Source organism: Anoplophora glabripennis, unplaced genomic scaffold (genome assembly GCF_000390285.2).
Source record: "Anoplophora glabripennis isolate ALB-LARVAE unplaced genomic scaffold, Agla_2.0 scaffold139, whole genome shotgun sequence".
Taxonomy (NCBI): Eukaryota; Metazoa; Arthropoda; class Insecta; order Coleoptera; family Cerambycidae; genus Anoplophora; species Anoplophora glabripennis.
Window position 1 is genome coordinate 663,321 of NW_019417300.1, and position 16,594 is coordinate 679,914.

The following is a 16,594-nucleotide window of genomic DNA, read 5'->3' on the forward strand; positions in this document are numbered from 1 at the left end:
AATCTGGATTGCAAAATTATTATGCAAAATCTATCGAACCGATTTTGATGAAATTTGGTGTGATGATTCTACATAACATGAAGTTTTCTTGAGCCAAGTATAAAGGTCCTACACCCAATTTAAATACACCAAAAAAATTCCCTAAAAAGTATTGTTTTTTAACCCCATTTTTGTGATTTTTTCGATTTTTACCATAATAATCATGATTCATTCGATTTGTAACCAGTCATGTATTGTAAAAAATATATATACAAACATTTTTTTCCTCTTCCATTTTCGCCTAAAATCAACTCTTGAAAAGATACATAATTAAATAGGAAGAAAAATATGACATTTTTCCAATTTTTTTAACATATTGTGCCGTCAAAAGTTAAGTCCACGTTTTTTTTAATGCGCATAGAAAAATTTTCATTTCTAGTGATATTTGAAAGCCAAAAAGCCAAAAATCTCCGTGGATACACGATTCACCCAAATATGGCGTTTTGAAACAGATATCGTCTGGACTAGTTGAAGAATGTGTCACATCTAGTGGATTTAGCTGTCAGGTAAAACTTTAAAATCGATTATCTCCGTAATTTATGAACGTTGCGTCGAACTACTTCGAAAAATTCTTATTCAAGGTCCAAACTACACGTACCATAAATATCAAAAATTACAAAAATCCGATTACCTTACCTGTTAGATTTAATGTCTATCTCAAGACGTAAATTATCAATGCTAATACGGAGAAGAGTTTGTAAAAATAACAAAATCTGTTTTTTTATTGTTAAATGGATAATATTGAATATCTGACCGTAGTTTTCTATTTGGATCTACTTTTAATAACGATTGTCGATATTTTAAAAAATAAAGGTACTTTACTCGTGAGCAAAATTTACATTTTTCGACAAACCTCGTATACTACTGCAAAAAATTGAAATCTGATTATTTCATTTTGGGTTTTGGCCAAGAACTCTTCATCAAGAATAACTTTTTTTTCATAAAACCAAAAAAGAGAAGGAGCGTTAAATTGGGTTCCGCAGGATGTCGGTTATTCAATTTTGTATTGCGATGAAATTTATTTGTACAATTGCAGTACAATAATTGTATTAATTCTAAATTGACACAATTATTGAAGTAAAAATTGTAACGTTAGTGGCTCGTTTAAATCAATCTAAATACGTCCACTGTAAAATCATCCTAGTGGGAGAGCGATAGTCTCCGCCTCCAGCTGTAACGCCCGTGCACCCGACCCCGCAGCGATACCTTAGCAGTGTAGAGAGAACGGACTCTTAAAACTGCATTGTAATAAAACATGTCGTAAAGTATCTAAAGATTTATAATTATAATCAGGATAATCGCTTAATTTATCTCGAATAATGTCTAAAGTAGGAACCTTATTTCTTTATACATATTATAAATTGTGCGCCGTATTACATCTTTGGTAAAATCGTCAATATTCTTTAATTTTGTATGTTTCCGTTTCCTCTTTGTACCATGATTAATAACGTCTCCTTCTTTAATTACCCTATAAATTGTTGTTTTTGATATCTTAGTTAATTCGCTAATCCGTTTCCTAATTTCTTTATCACATTGTTCACTGTTTTCTCTTTTCAAACATGCATATATATTTAAAATAATACGTTGACTTTGTACGTGTAAATCTTTGTTTTTAAACTCTTGAGTTGGTTTCGACGCTTTAGACAAAGACCGGTTCGTTATTTTGTTATCCTCCGTTTCAAAGGGTCTTCAGAAAGCCTTGCAAAATTATTAAATAGACATAATATTTATTTTAATAACTATTACCCTTTACTGGTTACGATAAGAACAAATAATAATATTAACTAATAATTAATAATACGTATTATACCAACAATAAATATACCACGCCAAGCACTGCTCTCCAAGGCACTGACAAAGCCAAGTGAACCGCGTTTGACACCAAACTAATTATAGAATACCATGCAAAAAATTAATTACGACCTAGTGGACCAATACAGGTTTGCTTTGACGACCAGCGCGTCGCCGTCGATTCCACATCAGGCGGACTGGTCTACCAATACCGGACTCGCCCAATGACTATTCGAGTATAAATTACGAGACACATCATGGCTAAAGCATAGGAAGAAATTTCAAGAGATGTGCAGACGGTCCTGTGCTTTAAGATTCACAGGTTCCAATTGATATCGTAACAACTATGTATAATAATACTTACCTCGTCGCCATCTAGCATTTTTGTTCCTAATAGCACACAGTTTGTGACGATAACTGCAATTTTTACTGTATCGAATATAGGGTTTATTCAAGAAGTGAAGACTCCGTATTAAAAAAGTGAGGCATTTTATGGGTCACGTAAAGGCGGTGCTGATGTAAGTAAGTAGAGCATGAGAAAGAAATGGCAATGTTTATACAAGGTGTCCCATTTAAAAAAATATATTTGGAACAAAAGTTGTCAGGTTTCGGGAGAATCAAATTACCGTGACCTTGAAATTAACCTTAAAGTCAATTATCAAAGTCATTTCAAGGTCAGCCTTGATTTTTTAAATGGAAACCCATATTTTTATTACAGGAAACCCTTTCAAGAAAAATGTTTCATACAAAAGTTACGTCATCTTTTCCCGCAGAATACGAAACTGTAATAAAATATAGGTAGACCTTCAAATTATCTTGATAATTGACTTTAAGGTTAATTTTCACGGTAATTTCATCTACCCTTAAACCTGAAGTTGGAAATATTTTTCACCATCCTTCTTATTTCTTGAGATATTAGCCTGAGAATTAAAATGGAACAGTAAAAATATAACGCACTATAAAGCATTAAAAAAAGTTTCATAGAAAAGTTACGTATTTTTTGCAATAAAAAATATGAGTTTTCATTTAAATATCAAAGTTGATCTTGAAATGACCTTGATAATTGACTTCAAGGTCAAATTCTAGATCCCCATAATTTGACCCCCTCGAAACCAGATAACTTTTGCTCGAAATATTTTTTTATAAAAATCGAATTAAAAAAAATTATGCGGCCTGGTACATTAAAATGGGACACCTTGTACAAACGTAACTTTTATTTTTTACTAATTTCTTAATAAATATTAAGTAAGTCTTTCCGCTTATCTATCAACGTCTGACGTTGTAAGCGCAACTTCGTTACTAGGCTTCGTTACTAGGCTCCCCGCGGCTCATAAGTGTCTTCACTCCTTGTCTACGCTCCATAGTACCGAAGTTCAACTTTCAGGTCTGTTTTCAACACGGTTTATAGCTAGCTCTAATCTGTGCAGGTTCCCCTCCTTGCCTCCTTTGAGGGATAGTAAGACGTCGAGATGGGCCTTCTTCAAGATCCAGTCTGTTCGAGAGACAACTTAAAAAGTGCGCTTGAAGATACTAATAGTTAATACAATAATGAAGTCTTAATTTATCAATATTATTCAATATGAATCTTGTTAGACAATAATGGAAACTCTTATTAATTGTGCTACGTTGATGATTAATAAAATTTTTTAAAAGTGTATTATGCACGCTTTATTTCTATTCCTTTCATGAGAGTTATCATTCTTCAGTTCTTTAAAGTTGATGCAAATCCGGATAAAAATATCAAAATTGTGGGTTAAACAAGTTAAGAATTTCAAACCAAACAGATGGCGCCACTTATACGTTACCGGCACAAGTTGTCCTTAAAATCATAGGATCATCCAAGAGAAATTTTAATATTTAGTAACTCTTTTGTTAAAGGGAGAGTAGGCGTCCATTTTATTTATAATAAAATAGTGCATCATTCTTCAGTGCAAGTTTAGAGTTACTGCAAATCAGTATAAAAATGTCAAAAGTATGGATTTGACAAGCTAAAAATTTCAAATGTTCGCTAAAATTTCAGTAAAAATTAAAAATGTATAGTAAATTTTTAACCAAACAGATGGCGCCACTTATATGTCACCGGCACAAATTGTCCTTAAAATCATAGGACCGTCCGAGAGAAATTTTAATATTTAGTAACTCGTTTGCTAAAGGGGGCGTAGGCGTCCATTTTATTTAAAATAAAATAGTGCATCCATTCTTGCAAGTTTAGAGTTACTGCAAATCAGTATTAAAAATATCAAAAGTATGAGTTAGATGAGCTAAAAATTTCAAATGTTCGTTAAAATATTAGAGAAAAATAAAAATTTTGTAGTAATTTTTTAATCCGAACAGATGGCGCCACTTATATGTCACCGGCACAAGTTGCCCTTAAAATTATAGGACCATCCGAAAGGAATTTTAATATTCAGTAGTGATGGGCATAATCGACCATTTTTGATAATCGAGTTATCGGTACTCGAGTACTTCTAATAATCGAGTGATCACTCGAGATACGAGTGGGGTTGCCAGATCTATTTCATGACAGACCCGGAGAAATTGATGTCCAAAAAAAAAAAAAAAAGGTCTTTAGAAGAAGTCAAATCGTTTATGAGGAAATCGATCTCTAAAAAAAAAAAGGTTTTTAGAAAATTTTGAAGTCCAAACCCGGAGACCTGGCAAGCCTAGATACGAGATATTGGTGGTAATTTTGATGTCATCACCGCACACATACGCTTTCACTCCTGTATTAGTCATATATTATATTATTTCGTTGCTCCCTGAGTCCCTGCTGTTAGAGTATTTTGCTTACTGACTGTTGCGATCGCTGGGCTGCTCGGACACTTGGATTCTGCGACTGCGCTTTAGGTCTGTCTCGAATCGTGACGACGTTCGAGTGCTCCAATCTCCAATATTTAAAAATTCAAATGAATCAGAACTGCGCTGTTATAGTATATTTATATTTTATTTTTAATATTTTATTGCAAATTACCTACGTTTTTTATTGTTTCTGTTGTTATTTCACGATGGAGGTAAATAATTTTTATTATATTAAGCCTATGCATCATAAGTACGAATAACATATAATTATATTTCAGACTACGGGAAAATATATCACCAAAACGGGAAAAATTTCAGTTGTTTGGAAATTTTTTAAAAAATCTTCAGATAATAAGACTGTGACTTGTAAATACTGTAAGAAAACATTAGGATTTTATGGGAATACGACTAATTTAAGACAGCACGTGATCAAAATTCACCCCGTGCAGTTTCGTCAAGCAGATGTAAATAACTTGGAAACTTCTAAATCAGATACTGTTGAATTGACACCCGGAACTGCAGAAACAAGTACATCAGGTATTTCGCAATCTGTTATTGTCGAACCCACACCCGGTACATCAGGTATTTCACAAACTATTAATAACAGAGGACAATTAAAAAGTAATGTTCCTGCTAATACGGCAATTAAATCTAATAGTAAATTGAGACAGTTACGACTAAGCAAAGTTAATATTGAACTATCAAATTGGGAAAAAGATGCAATCGACAAATGTGTTGTAAAAATGATAGTTACCGATTTCCAGCCACTCTCACTTGTTGAAAATTCGGGATTTCTGGAATTCACGCGAAAACTGCATCCATCATACTCGCTACCCAGCAGAAAAACTTTATCAACCGTATTATTGCCGCGAATGTATTCAGACATAAAAACAAAACTTATAGCAATGTTAAATGCTATTGAAAATGTCGCCATCACAACAGATATCTGGACATCAGACAGCAATAAAGCATATATTACTGTAACATGTCACTTTATTTATAACAATAAATTATTTTCAACCGTTTTGGCAACCAGAGAAATATTAGAAGCGCATACAGGAGCTAATATTGCTGCCGTTTTATTAGCTATATTTCAAGATTGGCAAATTGAAAACAAAATTGTTACCATCGTTTCAGATAATGGAGCTAACATAAAAAATGCAGTTAATGAGCATCTAAAAAAGTACCATCATCCATGTACAGCTCACACACTTAATTTATGTGTACAAGATGCCATAAAAGCTAACGAACCACTTTCTAATATATTAAAAAAATGTAGATCGCTTGTAGCTCATTTCAAACATAGTGTTTTTGCATCTGAAAAATTAAAAAATTGTCAAATAAGTATGGGTCTTCCAATTTTAAAAGTTAAGCAAGATGTCGTAACCCGATGGAATTCGGCCCTTATTATGATGGACCGATTACAAAAAATAAAAGGTCCACTATCGGTAACTGTCACCAATCTGCCTCATGCTCCACAATTTTTAAATGCTCTCGAATGGAAAATAATAGACGATTGTGTAACAATTCTAAAGCCCCTTGAAACAATGACAAAAGAATTGTCTGGAGAAAAATATCCAACAATGTCATTGATAATCCCATTGGTCAGAGGGCTACAACATAAAATAAATAATTTGAATCCGCAAACAGAAACGGGTGTTAACCTGCGATCCAATTTAATTGAAATAATTAGTAGAAGACTGGGGATATTAGAAACAAACAAAATAGTAGCAAAAACTACTTTTATAGACCCGAGACTAAAAAAAAACTGCTTTTGGGTTAATGGAAAATGCTAAAAACACCCAAAAATGGATTACAGATGAAGTGTCAAACATTATAGATAATAGTAACAACAGCGATGTTCCTGATGTAACTTTATTATCTACACCAAAAGATGATCAAGATTCTCTTTGGACTCACTTTGAGGATAAACTTGTTCAAGTACAAAGTACAGCGACTTCTAATACTACAGGAACTTTATTGGTACGGCAATATATAGAAATGCCACATGTAAAAAGACAAAACGATCCCCTTGAGTTTTGGAAATTACATAAAAGTACATTGCCTGAACTATATAAATTACATGTTAAATATTCTTGTATACCTGCTACGTCGGTTCCATCCGAAAGAGTATTTTCTAAAGCAGGGCAGTTGACAAATATGCGCAGAAACAGACTGCTGCCAAAAAACTTGGACCAAATAATTTTTCTAAATAGTTATTTTAGCAGCCCCGAATTTTGAAATATGCATGTATAAAGTTACATTTTATTTTGTTTGTTACTCGTTTTGAAAGATTTTTATTTTTTTTACAATAAATAATTATAGTGTTATAGTAACACAAGGATTTTTATTAATTTAGTCTTTTCAACTGCACGCTAAATTTAAAATTAGATTTACACATCACAAGTCTTGTGGTCTTGTGAAGACTAACAACAGCTGATCGAAAATGGAGCAATAGACATTCATTATCTTTTTTCTTTTCTCGTTCGTTCTTTCATCATTTTATTGTTTCTTTCCATTTGATTAGCGACATGCTCAGCAATGAGTAATACGTCACAAGTAATTTACTCGTAATTTTTTCAAAAATGTCAAAACGATTTCTGACAAATTATCTTTTATCGGGTAAATTCCCAATAAAAAAAGGAACGCCCCTTTCTTTTATTCTTGATTTCGGAATCATAACGCGTTACGATCCGATGGAAACCAATCAGGTTGATAGATTTCGAATCGCAACGCGTTATTATTCTGAAATCATGAATAAAAGAAAAGAGCTCAGGATTGCGCAGCCGCAATGTAATAATCACTCGAGTGGTGCAAATGAACATCTCGAGATATCTCGAGTGGTCTCAATAATCGAGTACCACTCGATTTTTCACTCGAGATCTCCCATCACTACCGAGTAGTATTTCTGTCTGGCAGTTATTGCAGAGCGGACGCGTATTCAGCAGCGACTTCAAGTGTTCAGCAGTCTAGGCTCTAGGCATTGACTTGTGTGATTATCTTCAATTATTATTTTAACGACAGTTGTTTTATATCTTCCAGTGCAACCTCAGCTTGTGGTAAGGAAAATATTTCTATATCATTAAGCTTAGTAATTAATAAATGATTATTTATTTCATTGTCAATTGTAACTTTATTGTACCTGTATATGTAGGTCGCTTATGTAAAAGCCAATAACGAGCACCGAAACGCTTTCTTCTCGTTATTGATTGAACTGACGGTGCGTGGTTCTTAGCCACAGATGGCCCAGTTGACAAACTCTTGCCTTAGTAACTGTACCCTCTTTCAGTTCACACATTATGTTCTCGAATGTTCTTTTCTAGGAACGGAAGTGCATACTATCCGTTCTAAGAAAGGCCAGGTAGACTCTTTTGTTAAGATGCAGGTAGATCCATGATCCATCTTCATTGTGTATTTGAAAATAGATGATTTCTGGGTATATTTTTTATTATTTTCATGAACCTGCTGTATAATTTACAGCTTATCAGAATATTTGTAAAAAAACTAATCAAAAAATGAAAAATATTTTCAAGATAATACTTGTTTTAACCATAATTAATAATGAATGAGTTTTCGATGAAGCAGAGTGTAAGAAAAGGGTATAAACACTCTTAGATGCATAAAACCGCAGAGATAAACATTTGTATATCTTTGATTTAGTGTTCTTAAAATAGAATATATTGGATTCTTAAAATAGTACACCACCTCCTCTAAGAATCTGACTGTTTTAACATTCTCAATAGGTATTTATCGATTTCCTGTCTTCGGTGGAAGTTCAGCCATTTTACGTCTTCAGAGATATTCCAGCCATTTTGCTTTAGCGTAAAATTATAGTTAGCAGTATTTAAACATGATTTCAGTACCTCATCAGATTTTTTTTTATCTAAAATTGTTTTACTGAAGTTTTAGTTAGCTATCCTTAATCTTTTATTTATTTGTTTTTTTAATACCTTCACATTTCATGCTGATATATGGTTTCAATTTTGAACATCATTAAAAACAGATCGTGTATTATTTACCGCATATTTCCTAAAATAAAATATTTCCGCTCCCTATATCTTAAAAACCGTAAATTTTTGGACATATGTGTATACCACATTTTTTTGTTAGAATGGACTGTTAGCAATTTGTCTTTTTAAATACTTTAGATTACTTCGAAAACACCCTAAATACAGGGTGAAACAGTTTTATCTTGATAGCTTCGGTACCAGGTAGAAAGAGTTAAAATGATTTGATTTCTTTATATGAACGTATGCTGAAAATTCCGTTTCCAAGATAGCGGGTGATCAAATTATACCAAGAAAAAAAATATTTATTCAATTAACTTTAAAACTGTTTAAACCAGACTGTTTGGTTAGTATACATCTTTATACAGGGTGATTCATTAACAATGGGAAAATCGAAAGCTGAAGATACTATACGTGAAATGGTGACCATTGGCGCAAACATGCCTTATCCGAAAGTTGATAGTTTCGGAAATACAGGGTGTTGAAAGTTAACATTTTAAATCGCTTTTTTGCGAATATTCAAGACTTCAATCCTCTTGATTTTTATATTTGGTCTCGAATGAAAGATATAGTTTACAAAGAATCTATTGAGTCGCGTGGAGAGTTGTGGCAAAGAATACAACTCTGACGCTCTGAACTGAACAACTTTGAATGAAGTCTGACGCAATCCCAATATGTTGTTTCAAACTCGAGATCTCTCAGAAAAAGTTGTGTAAAATGTATCAGTGTCAACAGTGGATTCTCCAAACAATTACTTTAAATCATTATTACGTATTTCATTTGTTTTGTTGTTAATTGTTGTAATAACATGAAGAAACACTTGGTTTGTTTCGCTTTTAATTTCTCGTATTATCAGAACATAGTGTTCGTTAAATCGATTTTTCTCGAAAACGGATGAAGATACCGAAATGAAACAAGAGTACATAATTAATGAAAAAATAATTGCTCTTTCAGGTTTTGAATCAAGTTTCATGTTAGACATACGGGGTAAAAAGTTATTAACTAAATTATCGGTAAAATTGGTCGTAAGTGGCGCCCTCTATGAGCAACGTTAAAATTGCAACACACATCTTATTCGTTGCTTAAAAAAATATAGTTTCACTAATTTTCAAGTTCCTAGTCTACATATTTTCAGAATAATCGCAAAAAAAACCGATTTAAAATTGTAACTTTCAACACCCTGTATTTACGAATAAACTATCAACTTTCGGATAAAGCACGTTGTTAATTGATCACCCTGTATATTTGACTGTAGAGTAGAAATGGCACAGGGTGCTACTTTTTGAGATACCCACCACCCCTTGATCACCAATTAACGTTTTTACAGATTTGTTTGTCTCTTGTGAAATTTTAATATGGTTTTCGAATTCTACATCTTTCGAACTGATTGGACTGAAATACAGAATGATCAAGAAGTTCGATTTTACATTTGGAGTATTCTATACATAAAAATGAGAAAAAAAAATGGGTCTGCTTAAAAATCGTCTCAAAAATTTAATTTATATTCTGCCCCTCTACCATTTTAAGAAATATGTTCATTTACACCCTCTTTCTTATTTTTATACTTATACGTATATCTATATGAATAAAAGAAAATTCGCGCATTTAAAAATGCCGCAGATATACGTAAAAAATGTTTCAGGGTGGTAAAAGGATGGCAATCTCAAAAAAATGACACCCCCTTGTGTCATCTTCTTAGATTGGTACTCTTATAACAAATCGCACTCAAATAAAAAATATATAAAGATGTCTCTCATCACTCAAACCGATTCAGTTATTTAAAAAAATATTTGTTCGTCGTACAACATAAACACATCTTGAAACTGTTGAGTGAATTTATTTTCATCTGTCTAACTGATCGAGATAAAAACTGTTGCAACTATACAGGGTGTCACAAAGCGAATGGGCTATAGGTACTGCAAGTGTATAGCTTCCTTTGAAAAGTAAGACCTTCAAAAAGTTATATTGCCGTATATTTGACCTACTCTAGTCTAATTAAACTTAATTTTTTTGGCTAAAGTTGCTGCTGAATCAAACGTGCGTTGACCTAATAAAATAAAAAAATGTTTATATTATCTTAGCTGCAAATTTAGCAAAAGCGTAAAATGTAACTGTATATCGGCAATTGGTCGGCAGCAATCAAAATGTTTTTTAAACAATGACAAAGAGATAAAAAAAATAAATATCTAGAAAAATAATGAAAATCCCAAACCTGGGACCTAAAACGGAAGAGTCCACAAGGATTACTAAGATATTATAAAATATAGTTTAATAACAGAAACGTATCGAAACAGGAGTTGATAAGTACGTGAAAAATTTTAGTCACCTTATTCACGTAAATAAACAAAGATAAGCTATTTAGCAGACTAAATATTGATCGTAGGGTGTGCTATAAAATGCTTTCCGCATATTTACCAGTGATAAAAAATATCATTTATATCGTCTTATCGCCGTGAACCGTGAAAATTCTAGAATTATCCAGTACAAATAAATTATGTCCTTTGTATGTACCTACCTATTGATTACAAAACATTTAGGTAGCGAAAACATTGGGGATCGGAAAAAGTTTGTAATTATTAAATACTATACAATGTTTACGCATATGATGAATGGTCGATATATACAGGATAAAGAGGGATAATCCCCCTCGATCCCAAATCATTGAGGCCAATTTGTAGCCATGGAATAATGGCGCGGTTGATATATAAACACAGACATTTCTTACATCGAAACAAAACCGCAGGAATAAAAAAATCTATTTGTATTATGAACAGTCTGCTAAAGCCGTATTAAGTGATATTACATTGACCTCTCATCTTTGTAAATAAACGAAACGTAATGTTGAGCTAAAAATAGAACCCAGGTTTATTTTTGGCAACATATTTATTGTACCTTATGACTTGTTTTATTAATTTTAAAATGAAACTTGGATTCGTTATCTAGACACTGTAATTTCCTTGCAGTGGACTTTGAACAGAGTAAATACGAATTGAACTTTGTTACCATTTTATTATTAATCTACGTATTTTACAGAATCAGATGAATATCATTTTTTTTTCAAATGACTACATGAATCATTTTATTTAACAGTTCCTTAAACGGATAATAAGGTATTTAGATAATAGGGAAATGACAACTTTTCTATGCATTTGCATATAAGTATTTTATTGATTTTTAACTTAGTTGCGGTAGTAACAATTTTTTCTGACTTTGAATATAAATTATAGGAATTTTTTCTTGTTTAGTAGATCGATTACTGGCTTGTGAGGTAATTAAGTGAAAACCAACATTTATTATCAAGAAACACCGAGGTTTCATGTCCAAATGTTATGATATTTGAACATATAGTGTCCTAAAATTCATACAATACAGGTTTTTAATTAAAAATTGTAAATGTAAATGCACATACACACTCTTGTCAAAATTTCCCGTGACCCTTTTGCATAAATTCGGCCGAATTTCGTTGATACAATGCACAATTTACTCCTTCAATGCGTTAGTGATCGTGGGCTTGTTGGCATAAACCTTCGATTTAAAAAAAAATCCAAAGAAAAAGTCCAACGGGGCTAAATCGTGTGATCTGGGTGGCAGTACTGATCACCAAAACGGGAAATGGCACGACCAGGAAATAACTCATGCAGTAATTGAATTGTTTCTCGGACTGTATGGCATGTGGCACCGTCATGTTGAAACCACAAGTTGTCTACATCCATATCTTGCAATTTAGGCATAAAAAATTGGATTATCATGTCGCAATAGCGAGCACCATTAACTGCTATTGCCTGACCATCCGCATTTGTAGAAGAATGATCTGATGAAGCCTCCAGCCCAAAATCCACAACAAATAATGACACGTTGCGTATGCATTTGTTTCCCAACAATCACTCGTGGATTTTCTGAACCTTAAATGCGATAATTTTGTCGATTAACGAAGCATCGGTGAACATGATTTTGTTCTAAAAATCAGCATCCTCTTGTTTCATAATTTACTCAACAAACTCTCTTCGCTCTGCGTGATCAGTAGGCGTCAGTTCTTGAGTCAATTGAACTTTGTAAGCATGAAGACGTAAATCTTATGAGAATATATGCTGTAAGGACGGCCAGTGTTTAAAATTAGTAATTGATCCAGTTTTCCTGAATTTTTCAAAAAATCCCTTCACAGTTGATGAAATTAAGTCACTATTCCGACTATATTTTGTACGAAAATGGCTGTAATCCAAATCTTACGTGAATTTTGAGACACCCAATATATCCGTTTTAGTAGTCAGTAATCCACAATGTTAATTTGATAACTTGAATAATTTCAGGTTAATAGTGCAAATCCTAAATGTCACTGTAGACTTAAATACATTTTCCTTGAAAGTTGCACATTTACTGCAAGTAAATGAACAGGTGACAACGTATTTGATTTATGTAGTCTTGAACATTTTATTAAATCTTTTGGAATTGATCAATTTTCTCCTTTTATTCCACAAGATTTTTCATTTATGAAATAATTTTAGTAGCATATCGTCTATATAGTATAGGTAGATAGAGACAAGAGTTAAAAAATATACTAACAGTTTTACATTCACTAATATTTTGAAACTGTGCACAATCGAAAATAAGTAAAAATAAGTTGTCTCGAATGACCACTGGCCTCATTTATTTTAAAACAATGAGCAGTAATCAGTGTTCAAGGATATGCAATGTAGGACATCTGCAAATATTAGCAATTAATGATAAGACTGGTTGTCTCGATTGCTTAATATTATTTTTTCTATAAAAATGAAAAAAATTAAATATCGTGCACTGATGTAATGGATATTCCCCAGTTCAGTATTTTTTATTTGTTCGACTTTCATTTATTATTTCGTGGATTGCATTTAAAATTATGAAGGTCAAGAATAAATCGATCAATTTCGGTATATTTCGTACAGATTTTGCGTAATCCTGCAGGTTTTTTACAAAATCAAGTTAATGTTCCAAATCGACATGTGAAAAAGCATCACTTATACAAATAATTCATTTTCATATTAAAGTGTAAACGGTAAAATGAAAATTTAAAAGTCAGAAATATTCTATTTCATTGATCTTTAAACTCCAATTAAAAATTATTGATTTAATTTTATAGGGAGCACAAATGCAACTAGATAAATATTGAGGTAAAAATATGATAATAAGCCTGTTACTGAAGACACATATTGAACTGAAATTTTATATATGTTGTGTTTCACGCCAAATTTCTAAGTAGTCTGACTGATTATTTGACTAATATTATCTGGTGGCATTTGTGCCTTTTCATATAAATACACCCTGTATACATAATTAATTTTTATTATTCTTAAAACATTTCCCCTTCAGATAAGATGTCCTACACTACAACATAGTTATTTTTGTCTTTACCGCTTCACAAAAAACAGTTTCACAACTAATGAATGAAAAAAAAATTATAGTATATCAATTTTATTTCATATTTTTTTCACCAAATAATAAAGGTGTGTTAAACATTCATTTATTTTGTTACAGAAAATGTATACCCAAAACTTAGAAGAAGAAGCAAAACTTGATGCTATGCAACGTCATTGGCAAATCAGGCGTGGAACAATATCATCTACATCTTTCTTTGAAGAAGTAAATGAAACTGAGGATCTTTTGGTGCCATTCCAAGTATGTTAACTAATAAAATGTAAAAAAAGGAATAACTATATTTCTTTTGAAAAATAGCAATAAACACTATTAAATGTATGCTTTTATTTCAGAATGCTCGTACTTCGTCCCAAAGGGGATCCTGTGTTGCTCCTCCTCAAACCCCAACATGCGAAGGAGAAAGTGAAGTCGAATACAGGGATCTCCAAGTATGTATAAGTCCGAATTATTTTTGCTAAACAGCTCTGCAACAGATACACCCATTTCAGTATCTCAAGATGTAATTTAAAATAACCTCACTTATTTTTAAACTTGTTTGCCAAGTTCTCTTGCATGTCAATGCATAGGTTGCATTTTGGACAATTGCCAACAAATGTTTTATCATGCGCGGAACACATTTTTTTTAAAAAATTAGCCACGCATTTTTATGCATTTTAATTTTAGTTTCATTAGAAAAAAAATTGGTAATAGACTAGGCGGTATCTGTTTTGGTTTGGGTGAAACGTATATCCACGGAGATTTTTGGCTTTTTGGCTTTCAAATAGCACTAGGAATTAAAATTTTTCTATGCACATAAAAAAAAAGTGGGCTTAACTTTTGGCTGCACAATATGTCAAAAAAATTCGAAAAATGTCATGTATTTCTTACTATACTATTTAATTATGTATATCTTTTCAAGAGTTGACTAGGCGAAAATGGAAGAGGAAAAAATGTTTGTAATTAAATTTTACAAAATATGACTAGTTACAAATCGAATGAATCATGGTCATGAAAAAATAGCCAAATATTGGGTTAAAAACATTATTTTTTAGGGATTTTTTTGGGGTCTTTCAGTTGGGTGTAGGACCTTCATACTTGGCTCAAGAAAAGTTCATGTTATGTAGAATCATCACACCAAATTTCATCAAAATCGGTTAGATAGATTTTGCATAATAATTTTGCAATCCAGATTTTGAAAAAAAAAAAATGCAAATTTTCAAAATTTTGGACATCGATACTTGAAAAATTTAATCACATATAGAAGGGCTCTCGAGCTTTCATACGCTTTTTGAAAAATTCGAATCCGTCAATTAGGAGAGCTCTGACGCTTGTTTAAACATTGGTCGAATTTTTGTGTTTATAAACAATTAGAATAACTGTGAATATTCAATCAATTCAAAATTTTTAAAACTGGTTTTAAAAGTTATTAGAAAGACGCTTCTTTAAAAAAAAACAGATCGGTTGGTCAATTAGTTACGTAGTTAAGCCGATCGAAGTTAACCGTCATTTACACTAAATGTACTGGGATATCTGGTCTAATTTTTCGAAAAATACCTTTGGTATTCCCAGTACTTACCAGGTCTAAGATTACAATACTTTTCTTCATTGGCAACCTACTTTAAAACAAATTGAAAGTTATTTATGCAAGCGAGAAATTCAAGAAAATGGTACTGGTGGTGGTGGTGGGGGAAGCAGAGAGCGCGGTCATTTCGGCCTGCTCGAAAGTCAATTGGCGAGTTCAAATTCTGCGACGCGCTTAAAAAATTTTTAATATATCGGCTTCTAGAGGTCCGATTTTGATGATTTTTTTTTAAATCGATGTCTTGCTATTTAAAAAAAAACAATTAGCGTATTTTCAAATGCCTATCTATCATTAATAATTCAGACGCACAAAAAAAAAGTTAAAAACACCAGAGACTAGCCCACCTATCCTTATGTATTTTGACGCGCTGAAACCGAATCCGGAGTCAAAGTTGCTCCATCACCCTTCAATTTTTTTTTAAAACCACAAAAAACAACCCAAAAAAAACGAAAAACATCAAAATTCCCCAATTAAAAAAAAACTGGAGGGTGATGGAGCAATTTTGACTCCGGATTCGATTTTAACGCGTCAAAATACATAAGAATAGGTGGGTCTAGTCTCTGATGTTTTCAAGTTTTTTTTTGTGGGTCTGTGTAATTATTGGTCTTTCAACAGTCCGATAATTATTTATCTTTAAACTTCCTTTAATTATCAACTTTATTTTTTATTGTATCAAAGGTAAGTGCATAAACTTATATACTGTTTATGAAGGATCAAAAACAAATTTATTTAAATATTCTAAAATTGTTTAAACAACAATTATTTTCAAAATATGTCGAAAATTAGTAATTAATTAATTATTAATTTAATCATCATTTCTTTTGTGATTAAAGTATAATTAAAATATTATTTACTGTTTAAAATATAAGCAAATGAGAAATTAACTCATTATATTACAAAAATACAAAATTATAGTACAAAAATTCGACCAATGTTTAAACAAGCGCCAGAGCTCTCCTAATTGACGGATTCGAATTTTTCAAAAAGC

The 16,594-nt window shown here is 32.0% G+C and overlaps 2 protein-coding genes across 2 annotated transcripts in view; both read left to right on the forward strand.

Annotated features, from left to right (window-relative positions):
- The window catches only part of LOC108906375 (liprin-alpha-2-like), a 298,472-nt gene extending 295,030 nt beyond the window's left edge, over window positions 1-3,442 (forward strand). The window contains exon 3 of the mRNA XM_018709611.2: window positions 3,258-3,442. Within this exon, the coding sequence (XP_018565127.1) occupies window positions 3,258-3,287 (30 nt within the window). The 3' untranslated portion in view covers window positions 3,288-3,442. The remainder of the gene's footprint in view (window positions 1-3,257) is intronic.
- Window positions 3,443-7,502: 4,060 nt separating this feature from the next.
- LOC108906365 overlaps window positions 7,503-16,594 on the forward strand; it is an 11,781-nt gene continuing 2,689 nt past the window's right edge. Inside the window, exons 1-3 of the mRNA XM_018709598.1 lie at window positions 7,503-7,688; window positions 14,145-14,285; window positions 14,378-14,473. Coding sequence (XP_018565114.1) covers window positions 14,148-14,285; window positions 14,378-14,473 — 234 coding nt within the window. The 5' untranslated portion in view covers window positions 7,503-7,688; window positions 14,145-14,147. The remainder of the gene's footprint in view (window positions 7,689-14,144; window positions 14,286-14,377; window positions 14,474-16,594) is intronic.